General features: G+C 37.5%; 2 protein-coding genes across 2 annotated transcripts; one reads left to right on the plus strand and one right to left on the minus strand.

Moving 5' to 3' along the window:
• Positions 1-299: 299 nt before the first annotated feature.
• Positions 300-7,954, minus strand: LOC141848534 (PTI1-like tyrosine-protein kinase 3). The gene is made up of 8 exons (XM_074736575.1): positions 7,753-7,954; positions 7,096-7,238; positions 3,320-3,573; positions 3,046-3,172; positions 2,667-2,940; positions 1,194-1,326; positions 823-909; positions 300-719 (listed from the first exon to the last, which is right to left on the minus strand). Exons 2-8 carry the CDS (start codon positions 7,187-7,189, stop codon positions 570-572), a joined length of 1,119 nt encoding a protein of 372 aa, XP_074592676.1. The 5' UTR covers positions 7,190-7,238; positions 7,753-7,954; the 3' UTR covers positions 300-569.
• A 6,268-nt stretch (positions 7,955-14,222) lies between these two features.
• On the plus strand, positions 14,223-15,803 carry LOC141848223 (premnaspirodiene oxygenase-like). Its single transcript, XM_074736284.1, has 2 exons — positions 14,223-15,107; positions 15,183-15,803. The coding sequence occupies exons 1-2, from the start codon at positions 14,223-14,225 to the stop codon at positions 15,801-15,803; spliced, it is 1,506 nt and encodes a 501-aa protein (XP_074592385.1).
• Positions 15,804-19,292: the final 3,489 nt, after the last annotated feature.

A 19,292-nucleotide genomic window follows, 5' to 3' on the forward strand; every position in this document is an offset into this window, starting at 1 on the left:
TTAAGATTAAAAAAATTAAAATAAATACCAGCAAGCATAATATTTGAATTATATTGAAGATTAAACAAAATCAATTATATATACGTATATTGTTCTATATATGAAGGGATGCATAGACATTATCTATGAAATACCAATATCAACGACAAATAGAGAAATATATTTATTGTATAAATATACGTTAACAAAGCATTGACACTATTTTTGCATCATCTACTTCATTACTTATACACTATTTTCTAAATAACTTATCATTTTTAATTTATTTCCCAATTCATGAGATTTATTTATTAATTTTTGATACCATAAAAAAAATTATCCACACAAAAGCCCGAATATATATGATCAGAATGTCTGACAATGTGGAGCTGAGAAGCAATACAGTCACACCCGCCCAGATAAACGCGGAAAAAAGAGGGGGAAACGACACTCAACGTAACACAGCAGACGATCGAGCATCTCGCGTAAGTGTTTGGAAGCAGACAAACAACATTCATGTAAAACAAATTTGTACGACGACGACGACGACGAATGAATGCATATCAAGCTTCACTGGCCTGCATCATGATTCATGAATCCACAGGTGCTGGGGCGACGGGAGCTGTCTGTGCAGGGCTATGTTTATTGGCGAGCAGAGGTGTGAGTGCTTTGACCACAATGCTCATGTTGGGCCTGAACTCTGCTTCGTATTGCACGCACAGAGCTGCCACAGCAGCGAACTGCAAAAACAGTAGCAATTTCATCAGCATTGCCTCTTAGTACAAGCAAATACATTGAGCAAGAAACATAAGAACAAGTTGAAGATGCTTATCGGTACGAGACCTTGGCTACTGCTTTTGGTGGATACTCTCCGTTCATTCTTGGATCCACACATTGTTTCACCTTGTCCTCACTCAATCTAGGAGTTGCCTGCATTAAGGTGAGAAGAAACATGCTACTAGATTGGTTTTTCCAAAGAAAAAAACTTCAGAAGTAAAGATAGTTCTTAAACGCACAGAGTTGCTTAAATGGTTTTCTACTGTATAATCTAGCCAATGTAGATCAGCAGTTGGTTATATGATTATTAGTAATGCTCATGAGGCGGTGAGATATATAAAGATTTACTTTGGAATTATTTTCTTTTTTTCTCTATTATTGTTATTATTAATATAAGTTTTATGATGGATGGGATCACTTGTGAAATAAATGCATACCCAGGTGACAAGGCTTTGTTGTCCTCTAGGCATTGTGTGATCAACTGGTTTCCTGCCAGTAAGCAGCTCTAGAAGTACAACGCCGTAGCTATATACATCGCTTTTTTGTGTCAATTGGCCTGTCATAGCATACCTGCCCAAGTTTTGGAAGATACAAAATATATATAGTCGTCTAAATTTTGAAGTACCTTTATTTACACAAGCAGAACAATTTAAGTAGTTAGCAGATAAAACCAACAAAGATCTAGATGGAACATTCTGCAGTGCATCATTCATCGATGGTATTGTGCTAATTGATGAGAGAGTAAATACATTAAAGTAAAAGCTTGAATCATATGAGAAAAACTTGAGAAGCCAAAAGATTATAAGTAGAACTAAGACCATAGATTCTACAGTTAGACATTCAAATCAATTCGAGCTGGAAGTATAGATGAGCCAAAAAAATTAGTAACAGAAATATTAATATAGATCCAGCTTTTCGTACAGTTTGACAGGGAAATCACTAAATTAAGCTGAAGACCAGAGATCTCTTAATTTCTTAGCTATCCGCAAATCAATCTCTTAAAAATATTAAAGACTTCTCCATTTCTTCAATATCTACTACTTGACTTCACATTCCACAGTAAAGGATTGCAGAACGTTTACTAACTTAAGGAATATTGTTAAATCTGTGAGCATTTCTCTGGAATCAATTTACAAGTAGAAGATCAAACTAAAGTTTCCATTCATAGATCCAGCATGAGCCAAATCCAAACCTACAATTCACAACATGTGTCATCATACTAAAGGCTGGTTGATGCAAACCTATCTACAAGCACAACATACGTTAACCTTGTACTTAAGCAGCTTGCAGCATTTTCTCAACATCATAGATAACAGATGCTATGAGTTCGGCTTCAACTATATATATGTAACATCTATGTTATTCGGACTCCAGTATGAGTTCAAATCAAACATGAATGCAGAGGGGGTAGATATTGAATTCAATAATCTGAGTATGACATATCTCTCTCTCCATATCAACATTAATTGCAAGTCCCTAATCCACTTGAATCAATGCATTTCAAACAGTTAAAATTATAAAATATATTGCTTCATGATGTTACCACTTCTGTTCTTCATGTTCAAGAACCCAAATCTCTGTTTGACCCTAATAAACCTCTGAATCTATATTTGGCAAAGGTATATAATCAAGAGTGGAGGAATTTCTAATACCATATGTAGTGACTGTTGTTAGTAATACCTAATGAATATACTAGAACAATAACTGTTGTTAACTGTTAAAGCAACTAACTACCTGAACAAGAAGAAATCCAAACAAGCATTATCACTATGCTTAATGTTAATAGGAAAAAAAACCTCAGCAGTACTATGGTTGTTGACATAATTGGTTACCAATAATACAAGGGTAATGAAAAATATGGGGGAAAAAACACGTTGAAACAATACAGAAGTTTTAAGATCAGAAATTACTCTGGTGCATGATAACCAAAAGTTCCAAGGACACGGGTTGAATGAAGACGAGCAGCCATATCTGGTGCCTGATTTAAGAGATTAAAATCTGCTACTTTTGCTTTGAAGTCCTCAAACAAAAGGACGTTGCTTGATCTGATGTCACGGTGAAGTATTGAAGGCTGAACCTTGTCATGAAGATACTCCAGGCCCTTTGCAGCATCAACAGCAATCCTCACTCGCTGCAGCCAATCAAGTGGGGGGCCAGGTTGTGCACCTTGAATTCCTTTTTTACCTATACTTCCAAGAAGAAAAGATATATGCTTATAAAAACATATATGCTATAAATAGGCACCAAAACTTATAGCATACATATAGCAATGACTCAAGCATATTATACCGTGAAGAATGTCATGTAAAGAGCCCATTGTAGCAAACTCATAGGCCAACAGTCTAATATTCCCTTCAACACAATATCCTAACATCTGCAGAACATTTTCATGCTTCAACCTTGATACTGTGGACACCTGATGTTTATACAAGGTGCAGTTAGTTGTTCAAGGTTCATGTACTAGGATGCCCATAAAATGATGAATTTTAATCTTTTTCCTGCAAATAAGAACACAAAAAAGAAGGAAATGACTATTGAGAATAATACTGTATGAGAGGGAAACCTGAGTCAAAAATTCAGTATTTGCTTCAGGCTCTGATGTAGAATCAAGTTTTTTCAAGGCCACTTGCTTTCCATCATCCAAAACTGCAAGGTAGACTCTTCCATATGATCCCTCACCTACCAAAGCTTTTGGTCCAAAATTATCAGTTTTCTCTTTTAGTTCATCTAATAGCAATGCAGGCACTTCAATAGGAAGAGGTGCTTTTGGTGGTTCATCTTTTGTAACAGCAGAGTACTTAGAACCCCTTGGCATTCCTGAGACATGGAAAGAAATATCATCTAATGCAAGAACAAGAGCAAAAAACATAGACCAAGTAACCACAGAGTTTAACAAAATCGGAGATCACATGCCAATGAAGTGATTGGATCAAAATAATATTTTCATCAATTTTTAAGAAACTAAACTAAACCCAATGAACATGTAAACACAATAGAAATGGAATCAAAATTATCTGCTTTGTTGATGGTTTGAACCGAATTTGCATTCAAATGTTGTGATATTTAAATTTGTTAATAAAATATAAAATTTTATGAATTAATTTTTCCTTAATAATATAATTTGTTAAACTAAATAATCATATTGTAAAGTTTTATTTTATTATCACAAATAGAGAGATTTAATAACTAATTGGTCCAAAAACCAAACCAAACACAATTTTTTTTTAATGCAGTTCAGTTCAGTTTTTCGATTGAAATCACAATAACTGGAGCCATAGGCAATCTGTATTAAAATATAAAAATAATTGTTACATTGAAAGGACTAACATATATAGAATAATGTATATTAATCAACAAATTCAATCACAGAATTACTAAGAAAAATATATATGTCAATCATACATTGTAAACCACATTAAATATAGCATTCAATATTAATCAACAACACAGACTTAGATGATCTATAAGTAATATACATTTACTGATATTTAAGTATTTATCACTTGCAAAATGAGTGTTTAGGTCAACCTACATGTTACAAGCTACCAGATAGGGCAGGTAAAGGTTTTAGATTAATTTGTTCAGTCTAAACTGGTTCAAATGAACTAAATAGAACTTTTTTTAATTGCATATGTTGTCTCATATTGTCCTCGATATGATTCCTCCTAGTGGTCGCCTTTTAAAACCATGCTTAGTCAATCTCATTTTTGAATATTTCTATATAAAATATTGTACATTAAATACAAAATTTAACTTTTTTTTGTTTTATACAATTTATCTATTTTATTTTGAAATTATTTTTGACAATTATAGCTCATCATGAAGATAGAATTCGGTCACACTCTTTTATATTATTTACTATTATTGAAGTTTATTTTGGTATCTCACTACAATTTTCATTTTTATTTGCAATAGTTAAAGCAAGGTTCAAAGTCATTTAGTGTTAGGGTTTCAGTCCCTAATTAAAGCAAGATGTGCTAGGGATGTAGACAACCTATAGAGTTTATGTTGGTTGATGTTAATCAACAAGGGGAAATTGGACCTCACAAGCCAAAGGAGTTGGAGACAGCGGACACAAGCCAACAACGTTGCTTGTAACATAACCCTAACTCAGTGGCAAAGTTGTAACGAGCAAGCTCCATCATGGTAGAAGTTCTCAAAACGAAGCTAGCCATAAAACCCTTACGTGAAGAAGCAATTATCCATGATGAAGGCCAATCACCTATCAGATGTCTCGATCTGTTTTGCATTCCAACTGACATGGGAAAAACTTTAAACAATGAATTAACTTAGTATTACTTTTTCTTTGTTTCTATATGATTTTTAAATTCTAAAAATAATTAAAGATCAAAATGATGGCTTTAAACCTATATTTATCCATCCAGTAGAACTAAACCCAACCATGAACAAATTTGAGACTTAGATAAAGATTTAATTCAATAATGACATCTCTAGTTGCAAGAAAATGATTTCTAGAATGTCATATTCTTAACCTTAAATTCGAATTTTCAGCTTCACTTAAAAAGGAATCCAGTTGTGAACATTTTTTGTCTTTTGAGATGCTAAGACATAACAAATTCCTAGATTTTTTTAAGTGAATCATATCAAGTTTGCATGTATTCTAGTAAACTCTTACAAAGGCAAAAAAAAAGTGAGGAACATAAAGCAAAATTATTTGAGACTTCACTTTAGGAAATAATTCATGGGATTGCATATGGATATGCATTTTCATTGCATTGGAAATGCCGTGATTCATTGTGATGATATCAGAGTATAGGTGTATATTTGTCTATATATCCTACTAAAACTTATCTTGGATCTTCCTAAATACCTAGGCGTCTTACTATTAATATAACCTTTGGAAATTATGAAAGGCATGCATCGCTAATTTTGTTACTGTACAATTAAGCGTATTTTCATGGGATCACATATGGATAATCATTTTCATTGCATCAGAAATTTCATGTTTTATATCAATCCAATCAAGGTGTATATTTGGTGTATACATCCTAATAAAATGTATCATTGATCTTCTGAAGTGCCTAAGGCTCTTACTCTTAAAATAGACATTAAATTAGAAATTCCAAGGGGTCCCTATTAATTTTATAAAAAGTACAATTAAGTTGCTGATAGTACAGACATGGAATCAGCAGACAAGGACTCTAAAAACCACTTGCAGGACCAATCATTGACTACCACCTAAACTAGTTGTTTTAGACCACAATATCTAAGATATTTAGACTGGCATCATTGCAGCCTTCATATAAACCTGGTATTATACTTTGAGGGTTGAAAACCAAAAATTAACTAAACAAGAAAGTAGAAAATAAGATAGACCAAAATTTTTAAGCATAAGAATGCATAAATTGAACTTGAAGCCAAATCTAATTAATTATCTATTCAGATAATGACATCCGAATTAAAACCTTAAGCCTAAAAACCTACATGATATGTTTAGGTATCCCTAAACATACATGCATCTGAATATGAATCCTAATGAAGCAGGTACCTACAAATTCCTCTAGAAGGAAAAAAATCTCAAAAATTGGCAGCCATAGAACATTTCAGTTTCCTCCTCTGCAAAACAAAGTATGGCATGTGTTTAAAAGAAATAGGTTCACAAAGCTTAAATTTGAAATGTTCAATAAGACTACAAGAATGTAGATGATAAATCCTACCAAGTTAATTAGTGCACAAAAACCAAGTGCTTATATAAAGTAGTGGATGGAGGGAATTGGTCACCAAAGAAATACTAATGACTAAGAATGCCCTTCCTTTTGTAGGGTACCAATTCAGACGGAATAGAAAATTTTCTCTTCTAGTACTACAACAATCTAAAGTCTATATTTTGGGAAAGTTTTGCATTATTTCTTCTCATCACATTCAATCAACCACAAACACATCACCAATTCCATTCTTTGTTACTTAAAAAAAAAAAACCTGGAATACTAGAATTCTGAAATTGTCTAGTAAACTTATTCTAGATAACTAAACCATTCCTAAGGCATTTGGCAGCGAATTAAAAGCTATACAATAAGTTATTTGAAAATAACAAATATAGAATAAAAGCAATGATCGATTCTTGATAAAGTATCAAGATATAAATAAGTACAATATTATTGGTTGATATAAGCTAGAAAGTAAAGCTCATTAGTTCAGTGATCCATTACATGATACACGAATCAAAATGTGTGATAAGAGTAAAATTGATTTTATAGAGAACAGGATTCTCAATGTGCTTAGTCTAAACATAACCACTGTAATTATTGAAATCAACATGGAATATAAAATTCATAGAAACTGATCTTATATCGTAATTGAATGAGTCAAACAACGTACCAAATTTGTCATTTGATGGGCTTGTGAGGCGTTCATTTTCATGGGCATGGTAAGATCGATCAAAATTACTAGCACAACAAAACCAGCGCCTCATCTTACTTTCTTCTTTATCCTTTTTTCACCTTATACTCGTACCTTATAAGCTGAGTAATATAACAAGCCGTTAGAATTTGATAGTTCCAGTTTCTCATTTTGGAGGCATTTTACATGTTTAAATGTGAGAATGCAAATAAGCCAATGACGCTGAGAATACCACAGTGAAACATATCCTAGGACACATCTGAATATGATTAGTATACATAGTAGTGACCCAAAAAATTTAGCATGGCATTGAGAAAGAATAAGGCAGCGTATAGATTTCATAATCCGATATGGATTGGTTTCAAAGATTGAAGGAGAGCATTACTCATTCAAAGAAAACAAGAATAAACTCCAATCGCCAATCATTTAACAAAAAAGACACCAGCAGAGGAATTTGACCAACAGAATATAAAATAGTATACAAGAGAAGGATCCCATTGCGAGGACGAGAAAACCGACCATGTATAGCGACAAGCTTATAAAATGATCGGAGGAAACGAATCTGATTCTTGATGAAACGAAAGCGGCCTTTTCGCAGAAAATGTTGTAAACGGGAAAGGAAGAGAATGCGATCACCTGGTCGATGGAGAAGCAAAGGGACCTTTCTTCTTCTCTCCGGCCACCGACCCCCCGAGGGTTGGCGTTGGAGTTCGGGGTCCGAGAAGGGAACGAAGGCGAAGAAAAGAGACGGCAAAGAAAGAGGAAGAAGAAGAGATAGGGAAGCACGACAATGTCGCCGCTCGCGACGCCAGCGGAGCTCAACCTCGGTGCGACCCTCCCTCCCTTCCTCTCCTATGCGGCCCCCGCCTTGGGATCAATTTCCGGACTCCTTTTACCGTTTAACGTCCATTCGGTAGACCCGTCGCATTCCTAGTCTACAATTTCGTGGGACCCGCAAGTTTATGTCCAATCACAAAGGCTGGTAGTTGATGACTCACGTCCGTTTCTGCTTCTGGTGGTGAACTACGGTCAAACATAGGAGCTCTTTATTTGGGAGGAAAAGAGTCCGCATAGAAAAAAAAAGCCAAAATTTGTAGAATTAATTAATTTTAATATAATTCATAATTTCTTAGACCTTAATTATTGTCAAAATTAAGAGTAATTTTCTATAATTAATTTAATAAAAATATAAAATAAATGTAATAATTAAGTGATTAAGTTAAGTTTAAAATGTTCAAATTAAATTTATTTTAATTACAAGACTTATTAAACTTCTAAAACATTGTAAAATTAATCAATTTTTAAATTAAAATTTTGTTAAAATAAAATAGGAGTTCCATCTTGTTTTGTTTGATATTTTAATTAATCACATCTAAATTATTGACAGCTATTTTTTTTTTCCAAATTTTATGCGGCCTTAATTTCTTCCGTCACTCTATCTCCTATATCAGCTCTAGCTCCTCTAAGTGTCGTCATCTCCACACCCTTTGTCCTCTTCTCTCATCGAACATTAGCATCTTCAACATGCGATGAGATCTTTAACCATGTATATATAAAAACTTAATCCAATACTAAAGCCTAATAAATTCAATATATATATTTGATATACTGCGCGACGGATTCGTATGCGCCCATGAGCGATACCGTCGACCCACCGCCGCTGCCGCCGGCCTCGCCGCACCGTTCGGCTATCGTCGGCTGTCGGATTGGGCGCAATCGACGCGCCGCTCGTCAGAGCTTCGTCCGGCGTCGGATTCCGACTGGATAGTGGTCGGAATCCGGCGTAATTTGATCAGAAACAGCCAAATCACGCGGCCGATAATGGTGCGGTTGGTAGTGCACGCGTGCTCGATTGTGGGCCCGATTCCGATCGGAGTTCGGGTCCTGATCGGTCGGAAGGTGGCGCCTGCTAGTCGGCCATCGGATTTCGATCGGACCGACGTCGGCGGGTGGCTACCGACAGCGTGCGAGACAGTGGGTCGGGCAGAACACTGTGTATTCCCACATTTGGACAGTCCAGATCTGGCGCGCGATCGCATAATGGACGGTGGATCGCGTGTTGCTCACGGGCACGCACGAACCCGTCGCGCAATATATAAAATATATACTGCGTGTCCCTTGATCCACTCGGAGATCAAGGGATTGGATGACTTAGTAAAATAATCATGATCGAATAATTTCAACCGACTGAATAAAAGTTGAGTAGTACTCTTTAACTAGACTGAGTATCTTTAGGTTGGTTTTTAATGGACTGACTTACTTCATGTCGGCTTTTAAAATACTGTGTAGGATTTCCTTCAAGTTGGATTTTTTTAGGTCGGACTCTCTTCATGTTGGTCTTTAACAAACCGATCTCCTTCAAGTCAACTTTCAAAATGTCAATTAGCAAAAAGGTCTTTTAAACGAAGATCTAAAAAGACTCAGAAAAGATGTTAAAAGGAAACTCCTTCCATGCTCAAGCTATATTTTAAATAAAAATAAAGTAAGTCATATAGAGTAGGAAATAAATGAGTCTTTTAATTTTGAAATATATGTGATCGAGCATAATGGCGGAATCAGCCCGAGTGATTTATTCAAATTGATTCAAACTCTTGGACTACGTCGACAGTATACCCCGGGTTAGTTCTTAATTTTTTTTCTCCCCTCTTGAATCCAAGGTTTTTTTTTCCATCGCTGTCAAACCCCCCAGACTACAACCGAGTATAAACAAGTGTGGCTCCGCCCTTGATCATGCAACATTAATTAATGAGTGCATGATTATTTGAAAAAAGTTGATTAATTTGTATCCAATATGTGACTTCATAAGTGCATATTTTAGACGTGCATCACATTATATTCTCGTTTAGTCCTGATAGAAACTCTTGCATGTTTATTATTTATTTATTTATTTTATTAAATATTTTTTTTAGGATTTAAGAGTTAGATTATAGGATTAAATATAAAAAAATTAATTATTCACAGAGCGTGTCAGATTATTATCCCATATATATACTTCTTATTCAATACACTCTATGAGTAATTTTTTTTGTATTTAATATTATAATCTAATTTTTAAACCCTAAAAGAAAATCTTAAATAACTTAATAGTAAGCTAAAAAATAAAAAATAATAATACTTTTCATTTTAAATTTTTTTGTATTGAATAATATAATCCAACTTCTAAAGAAAAAATCTAAAATGGCTTAACCATAAGTCTAAAAAAATAAAAAATAATTAAAAATATAAAATGATACTATTTACTATTCCAAGTGCTCGAAATTTTTTTGGACGCCTAGATTTTGATATTGCGTATGATCACATATTTTAAGATGTACAGGTGTTCGGATCATTGATGATTTAGGATTTTTATAGTTTAAACCGATTCAATTTTGGGCTTTTATACTAGGTGTCACGATAGGGCTTCAAATTAGAATTTATAGATTTTATCGAAAACCCACAACGGATACAAATAAACGAAGTATAGGGGCCTCGAGTCATGTTTTTCCAAGGACTAGTAGAAAATTGAATGAATTGAGCTTATCGTGTCGTTCTTTTTGGGGTTTTCTATGAAAATGGGGTTTTTGGGGTTTTCAAATGAAATGCAAATTCAAATTCAGAAAATAAATGGAGAATGCAATTTAATATCCTAATGATGAGCTGTTAAATTAAATTCCCAATGAATCTAAGATGCAATTCAAACTTCTATTCAAAATATTAAACCTAAACTGTTGAAATTGAAACTTACCTAAATGTGACCTTATTGGATTGAATGACAATGCTATTGATAAAAGCAAATGAAGCAATTCAATTGAGATTTGTTTAGACTAGATGGCTAAATTTTAAGGTGCAGTTAACCACTCAATCTAAGCTAGAATGAAACTGATACATGCCATCCAAGTTGGCATGGAACAGTGCTGGAATTTCAGAAATCAGAAATGGTTTCGTTTACAAACAAGTTGAGGGAATGGAAGCTCATCAGACTCTGAATAGATTAGGATTCAAACAAACATTGAGTATCAATTAAGCAAAACAAATTCACAAAGTTGCTAAGGAGTACGATTAACAAAAACTTAGAATCTGAAAAAATCAGTAACAGGAAGCATGGAAATGCAGAAATCAGACAATGCGAAAAACAGAAATGCAGAAACCAAATGAAACGCATTCAACCCATCCCTTTTCCGATTGCTTCTCCGTTGCTTGGTGTCAAACAAGCTGTTGAATCCAATAGGAGTCCTCCACACGGTCTTCAGGTGTTGTATGCGCTGCCCGAGCCCCGATCAGCCTGGAAAAACCCTCTCCGGAGCTGACAGACATCTTGCACGCGCGAATTTGGAGATGGAAAACCGGAGTGCTCGTCTTCGCTTGTCCCGCCACTCTTTGGATGATTTAGGATTGCCACACGAACCTCCGAGAACCCCCCAGAGAAGCGCAGCTTCGGATTGAGCTGAGAATGGCTGGAATTTGCGAAAACAGGGCTTGATGCCGCCGGCGAAACCCCCGCCGTCGCGCCTCCACCGGCCGCCGGAATATACCCAATCAACCGGTTTTAGGTTCCTCAGGGAACAAGGATTGCAATGGAATCGAAATGGGTGAAAACGGGCTCGCCTACACCTACGTCGCGCAGCAGGGTTCTTCCGCGGGACGAAGCACAGTAACGGCGGCCCTGTTCATCAGGTAAGTTCGGGTATTTAATCGGCTGATTAATCAGAGAATCTGAACCTTTGCTTTTAAATCCAACGGCCGAAATTGATTTAGGCTCTAGGGCAGTCTAGGGTTCTTGAAAAATTCTGAAATTTTGATCAGGCTCGATCTGAGTCATGTCCTCCATGTTGGCTTAATCGGTTTGGCAATTTGACTTGAGTTGACCACGGTTTAGCTCGAGTCGGGTCCGGAACTCATTGGTGTCTTTAGACATCAAGTATCATCTATGTAGAATTGAAAATAAAATTTCCACCCCAATCCATATGCCGAGCACGAGCGAAAAAAATTCCTGCTTCCAACACGATGTATCGCAATGTATTCTGAGTTGATATACACATTATAGAGTGCAAGAGGAGCAAAAAAGGTGTTCGGATCATGTGCATTAGAGGTCTTTAAGTCCATCAGCCGGTTTTGGACAAAACTGGCTGATGGCTTATTTGATAATAAAAAATTAAAAATTTTATATCTACATGATTGAGGGAGTCCAAGGAACTCATTGGTGTTTCACTTCCCATCAATTTAGGCATGCAGAAGAACCCTGCAGTTATTTTCTTTTTCATCTTCATGTTTACAAGATACGTGCATTTTTTTTCTCCAGATCCCTTGTTTGTTGTTTCAAAAAAATAGCTATAAAAACACTGAAGAACTAGATGAAAATAAATTCAAATTTTGACAAGAATTTCTAATATCCTAATTAAATTTTGATGGTAATTTTATATATATCGTTATTAACTCGCAGATCCATTGCTTGCAGAAAAGATTGAGAAAATAAAGGAGAGATTGTATTAAAGTAAAATATGAAAAAAGTAAATATTCGATCAATATGATTCATACACATAAGCAAATGAAATACATTTCCAATGTACTCAATAATTAAGCTTCTCTTCTGTTGTCTTCTCAACATAAGGCCTGCCGGGAGATATTCAGACTCCACTAGTTCAGATCGACAATTATATCTCCATCTTGAGATTATTGTTAGGCAAGAGATTCCCTGCAAGAATTGTAGACGTAAGTTAGCAAACTTGAGTTAAGATTCCCTGCAAGAATTGCAGCGATGCGAGAGGAGCGAATAGGATTTAGGGTTTTGGGTAGAGAGGTCAGGTTTTTCTTCGTCGGTGTGCTTCGCCTCAGCAGATTTGTCAAGTTCCAATTTTTCCCCTTCTCCATGGACCTTCTCCTTCCCCTCCGACGGCTCTGACTCGTCTCTAAATAACTTGTTCTTGAGGATGGCCTCCTCGACGGCGGCTCTGAGCTCCACCAGCGCCTTCCTCTCGGATTCCTTGAGATCCGACAAGAAGTTGCTCTCCTCCATGAAGGACGAGACCTTCTCCACAACCGGACCACCCTTCTCGTTCTTCACCTCCGCTGCAGTCGCATCCTTCTCTGCTTCCTTTTCAACCACAGCGGAAGCTCAAATTGAGAATCGGCCGCGCGATTTTGGGAGAGGCGGGATTTTATTTCGGGATTTCGTTTCGACCACGGTGGAGGATGAACAGTGAAAACTCGGCTATCGCCACGTCGGCTATCGCGCACGGAGTCGCGTAAACTCATCGCGCAGGATATCAATCCCATCCACGTCATTATTATTCAACTTTATATATATATATATATATATATATATACCTTATTAAAAAGCATAGGGTCCATAATCCATTACCACATACTCGTTATAACAACATATCTTTTAAATCCGCATTTCTTTTATCATTAACACTCATTATTTATGGGTCCCACCGTCCACTCAATTATATTAAAATTATATCATATTAAATAAATATATTTTAAAATATTAAAATTATTATTATTTTTTTAATAATAATTTTACTTTTAAAATATTAAAATTGGGATGGGTCAACCTCCTTCATAATGATATTTAACATCAATGATACGTTATAATACCCTATTAGAACATCTACTGTAGATGCTCTAATTCCTTTCTCATTAAATAATCAATTTTGAATCTCAATTAACATAAAAAATTATTAAAAAATAATCTCATTTATATAGACTATTTAATTAGATTGTCGGTAGGATATGAATTGGATTTTACGAGACACCCGTTTTCATACACCCGCGGTCATACTCAAATGTAAAAATTTTCATGGATCAAAACAAAACTTTTCATTGGCCATCGCGAAGAAATTACCAAATCATATCGAAAAATTAATTTGCCACGTGACATAGAAAAGGAAAAAAAAAAAGGAGGACATATCTTTTTGATCGGCATGAAGAAGGCGGCATGAAGAAGGCGGTCGGGTTGACTTCGGCGGCAGCAGCAGATCTAGAGGAATGGACAAGCGTTGACCACCTTCCTCGAAGTCAAAACATCTCAACGAAGAGATTGGCTGCCTGCTATATATATAAATCCCACCAGGTTAGAACTTAGATCATCACAGTCACAGCCAGCCAGCCAAAGATCGATCGAGATGGAGTTCCAACTACCTTCCCTCCCCATCTCGCTCTCCATCCTCCTGGTCCTGATCGTCGTCGTCAGGAGGCTCTTCAGCTCCAGGCCCGAGCACCCCGGGCCGCGCTTCCCCAGCCCCTCGGCGCTGCCCTTCGTCGGAAGCCTGCACCACCTCGTAGGCAAGCTACCTCACCACGCCCTTCGCGACCTCGCGCGCAAGCACGGCAACGTCATGAGGATACGCCTCGGCCAGGTCGACCAGATCATCGTCAGCTCGCGGGAGGGCGCGCAGCAGGTCCTCAAGGTGCAGGACGCCAACTTCGCCTTCCGCCCGGAGTTCACCGCCGCCAAGATCATCGCCTACGGGGCCAGCGACGTCGCCTTCTCCAACGGCGAGTACTGGCGCCAGCTGCGCAAGATCTGCGTCATGGAGCTGCTCGGCGCGAAGCGAGTCAAGTCCTTCATGTCCTTGAGAAAAGAGCAGGTGGCTCGCCTCATGAGCGACGTGAACGGCGCCGCCGCCGCCGGCGAGCCAGTGAACCTCGGGGAGAGGCTGAACGAGCTGACCAACTCCGTCGTGGCCCAGGCGTCGTTCGGTCGACGATGCCCGCAGCAGAAGAAGTTCATGGAGACGATCAAAGAGGTCATCAAAATGGCCAGCGGATTCAGCGTCGGCGATCTTTTCCCATCCCTCAAAGTCATCGACGTCCTCACTGGATTCACCACGAAGCTGGTCAGATATCACGGAAAACTCGACGCGATCCTCGATGCCACGATCAAGGAGCACCAGACGAACCGTATTCAAGGCGAAGAGGAGGATCTAATAGATGTTCTGCTCAGGCTCAAAGACGAAGGCAACCTGGAAGTGCCGATCACATTCGACAACATCAAAGCCGTCGTGATCGTGAGTATATAAATAGCATGCAGTACAAAAAGTTACGTGGGTTTTGACCGATTCTTAACTGGCCGATTTGAGCAGGATATGCTCGCCGGAGGAACAGAGACGACGGCGAACACCATCGAATGGGCCATGTCCGAGCTCATGTTGCGCCCTCGGACATTGGAAAGAGCCCAAAAGGAGGTGCGAGACGCCATGAAGGACAAAGGCTACATCGAGGAGACCGACGTTCCACAATTCAACTACCTTCACCAAGTGGTCAAAGAAACCCTGAGGCTGCATCCACCAATTCCGATCTTGTTTCCGAGAGTGGCTCAGGAAACTACTGAAGTTCTCGGCTACACAATTCCGGCGGGATCAAGGCTCCTCATCAATGTCTGGGCACTCGGAAGAGATTCGAGATACTGGGAAGATTCCGAAAGCTTCAAGCCGGAGAGGTTCGAAGAAGGCGTGAACAAAGAGTTCAAAGGCAATGACTTCGAGTTCTTGCCGTTCGGTGCAGGGAGAAGGATGTGCGCCGGCATGGCCTTCGGATTGACGACTTTAGAATTGGCATTGTCGCAGCTTCTGTTCCACTTTGATTGGGCGTTTCCAAAGGGGGTGAAGGCAGAAGATATCGACATGTCTGAAAATTTCGGAGCAACTGCTTCGAGGAAGATCAATCTCCTCTTAGTTCCTTCACTTCGCTACCCTACCCTTTGAAGACAGAAGCTCTTTAATTTGTCGAAGCTTGATCATGATCATGATCATTGATCAGGACCATGATCATGATCATTGATCAGGACTATGATCAGTAATAAAGTTTTAACCAAAATAAGTGTTGATCAGGACTACGATCAGTAATAAAGTTTAAACCAAAATAAGTGATGTATGTTGTTTAATTTGGTTTAATAATATTAATGTTCACTATCAAGTGAAGCTGAAGATCATTTGGATCTTACATTAAAAAAAGTGTTGATTGATTGCAAAACTCTTCAATTGTGTGTTACAAATGTTTAATCTTAAAGAGAAAGAAGAAAAAACATTTCCTTATAAAAATGAGCTCCTTAAGATATAGATTATATCTTGCTCGATCGATCGTTACGTACCTTGACGGAAATAACAACTTATCGATAAGAAAAGCAAACGGCAAAACCTTCACAAGTAGGATCCCAATTTCCTTATTAATGAAGTGATCGTAAAATGAAGTGGAAGCTTTTAACCAACTAGAGGTGCAAGCTCAAGTCTAACCCAACATCGAGTTTAGCTTTATCATAATCATGATCCATATCATAGGCACACATCCAATCTTTCTGAGATGAATCAGCATCGAGAAAGTTAATGGTCACTTTAGCCGTCTTGCGATCTTCTTCGAGAGCCTTTTGATAATGATTTTGATGATCTTGTGATGACCAAATGATGTTGCTTCTCGTGAGACCGCAATATAGTTGAGGACCCGCGTGGTTCATTATTGCATTTACAGAAGCCACTGGCTTGTGTATAGAGTTGATCTTCGGGAAATATTCGGGGCTAGTTGAAGTGGCACGATGCGAGAAGGTGGACATCAATTTCTTCTCATAGTTGTGGCCATTTTGGTGTCCACCTAATGCTTGCTTCGTCGAAAATCCTTTGTGACACTTCTTGCACCGGTAGGGATAGTAGGGCGTCGACACTTTTGCTCGCACTTCTTCTTTCGAGTTCATCCAAAGCCTTTCAACCGAGGAACAATCGACTAGCCTAAATGATCCAGATGGGTTTTCCATGAGAATTCAAAGATAAACCAAATATAAAGAGAGAGACAGAGAGGGTTGCAAAGGTTAGCTAGGGGAGAAAATGGGCTCTATAGGTTATTTATATAGATTCAAGGTCACATAATGTACCATTAAGACTTGATTATGATCATTGATTTTAAATTAATGTGAAAATTTAATCATGATCAAATAATGAAACTCTAATTGGAATGTATAATTATTTGTTAATATGGTATTGTCCAATTTATTAATTTAAAAGGCAATGCGAGATGGCTTGTATTAAAGGGAGGTTTGTTAAGACATGGCATAAGAGATTTATAACCTTCTTAATTACTTTTTTATTTTATTTTTAAAAAGGAAGAAGAATTGATTGCTTTGTGATATATTCTCTTTTTATTCATATAAGTATCAATTAATTCCACATCTAATGGTAGATTTACATTTCCTTTGGTTGTTAATTAGTTTCCAATAGAACCGTCTAAGGAATTAAGCTTTAAAATCTATTAATGAACTCTAATTTTGTTTCTGATGTGGTTATTTTAGAATATTATAAAACATCTTAAATTCCACTAAACAATTATTAATGTGTATATAAGATATCATTAGAATAATCATAGAAATCATTTGTGTGTTCTTTTGCCATTTTACACTTAGCACCTACTCCTTGTAGTACCCAAATGCCTTTTATATAAAGAAATTAAATCATTATTTCTTTCTTGGGTTTGAGGTTTAGCGTTTTAGAGTTTTATATAAAGTTCAACTAAAATCACATTAATTTATTAGAAAAACCCTCTAATCGATTATAATGTTGAATATAGCTATTGAAGTCAATGACTACAAATTTAATTGTTCCGGTTGAGATTGTTTCTCGGACACATCATCGTCCACTCAGCACTAGAGTTGACTTCGCAACAATGAAGGAGACAACGGGCTCCACGATCCTGCAAATACAAGAACAGTGAGAAGAAGATCAGGGGTGCCTTGGCTCGACCATTATCTGTAACAAAATTGAGAGTTATATAAGCGAAGGTGAGAGAGCGATGAAGACTTGTCCTATCGTCAATTAAGGAAAATATTCGATCACAGATATCTTGTCAGAAGATACGTCCCATCCGAATAAGGAAGGTGTCCCCATCATCTGGTAAAAAAAGTGTCCCATCAGTATTATAATAATAACAAGTTATGTCAATAGTCATTATACTGATCATTATGTCACATGGGTAGGGGAGTAGGTTAGCCATAACATGATTACTTCTGTCCTGCAAAGTGGCACAATGACTGAGGGAGTGAAACGAGGTTGGCAGAGTATGAAACAGGATACTAAGAAATAAGGTCTGAGTCAAGATAGGATCGGGTCGGAATATGGCCGAGGGGAGCCTCGGAGTTGGGGCTTGGCATCAGATACGGACTTATATCCCTTGAGGGGGTCAGCTATCCGATGCCGAGTGGAGCCTGCTCGTCGGATCGGTCATCGGATCCCGACCTGAGCCGTCTTGTGCGTTGCTTGAGAGTGCCGAGGTTGAACTGGAGCAACCAAGTCGGGTGGATCTAACATAATAATCCTGGATTCAGAACTCCAAGCACACTGTGGCTCAAAGCCAAGGCTGTCAAAGAGGTCGGGATTTGGGTCCCGACTTGACATAGTTCTTGGTTTGGGCTCACTGAGTCAGCGCATGAAGTCGGCTCTTTTGTCTACCAGACCTTGACTGTCTAGGCCGGGTTGGGCCGAACCATAACATTAATCTAGCCTCCAAGCGATTGAGATCCAATCCATTCAACTGTCGCTTGATGAGAAATATTTTGTCCACCAAACATTTACATTCAGTCAATTGAACGGCTTTGACTAAATCTTAGATGTATTCCTCTAGTCAAACACGTCACAATAAAATCATTAGGTGCCGACCCCTAATCTTAGGCACACACAACGTCTACAACGACTTTAAATGCAAAAATCCAAGACTCATTTTAGCTTCATTTATTTAAGCCAGTTCGCCATCAAATGTAAAAAAAAAAATGATAAATTTTAATTAACCTCATGGGCATCCCTGAAGATGATTAACTTGGCCCCATAAAAATTTCTCATTGACTACAAAATAAATCGAAAAGTACACGCAGCAATCGCACAGTATCCTTTGATTGCACTCAAATGAAGAAAATTCTTACAAATACATTTAGCTGGGAATCGAACCACGGATGCCTGAGTGACAACTTGATTACAATTGGGAAGGTTATAAATAAGATTGTAAATGAATCCGAACCTTCACGAATCAATTTTATTTATATAATTAAATAAATAAATTTAGTCTCCGGAGCAATGGTGCAAAGTAGGACATCCAAATTGAACCGATCTCTAACTACGACGTATTTGCAGAAATTTTCTTATTTATATTGGCCGCCGTATGCGCTTTAACCCTGGTGGTTAAATAAATAAATTTACTGGGATTATCATTTTTTTTAAATA

This window comes from Curcuma longa, chromosome 17 (assembly GCF_044706935.1).
Source record: "Curcuma longa cultivar G26 ecotype Majalengka, Jawa Barat chromosome 17, ITB_CL_G26_1.1, whole genome shotgun sequence".
Lineage (NCBI taxonomy): Eukaryota > Viridiplantae > Streptophyta > Magnoliopsida > Zingiberales > Zingiberaceae > Curcuma > Curcuma longa.

Coding starts and splice junctions, on each gene's coding strand:
- LOC141848534 (XM_074736575.1), bottom strand. CDS start 7,189: ATGAGGCGCTGGTTTTGTTGTGCTAGTAATTTTGATCGATCTTACCAT. Junction 3,574..7,095: donor CCCATCAAATGACAAATTTG/GTACGTTGTTTG, acceptor TCCATGTCTCAG/GAATGCCAAGGGGTTCTAAG. Junction 720..822: donor CACCAAAAGCAGTAGCCAAG/GTCTCGTACCGA, acceptor CTGTTTTTGCAG/TTCGCTGCTGTGGCAGCTCT.
- LOC141848223 (XM_074736284.1), top strand. CDS start 14,223: ATGGAGTTCCAACTACCTTCCCTCCCCATCTCGCTCTCCATCCTCCTG. Junction 15,108..15,182: donor ACATCAAAGCCGTCGTGATC/GTGAGTATATAA, acceptor CGATTTGAGCAG/GATATGCTCGCCGGAGGAAC.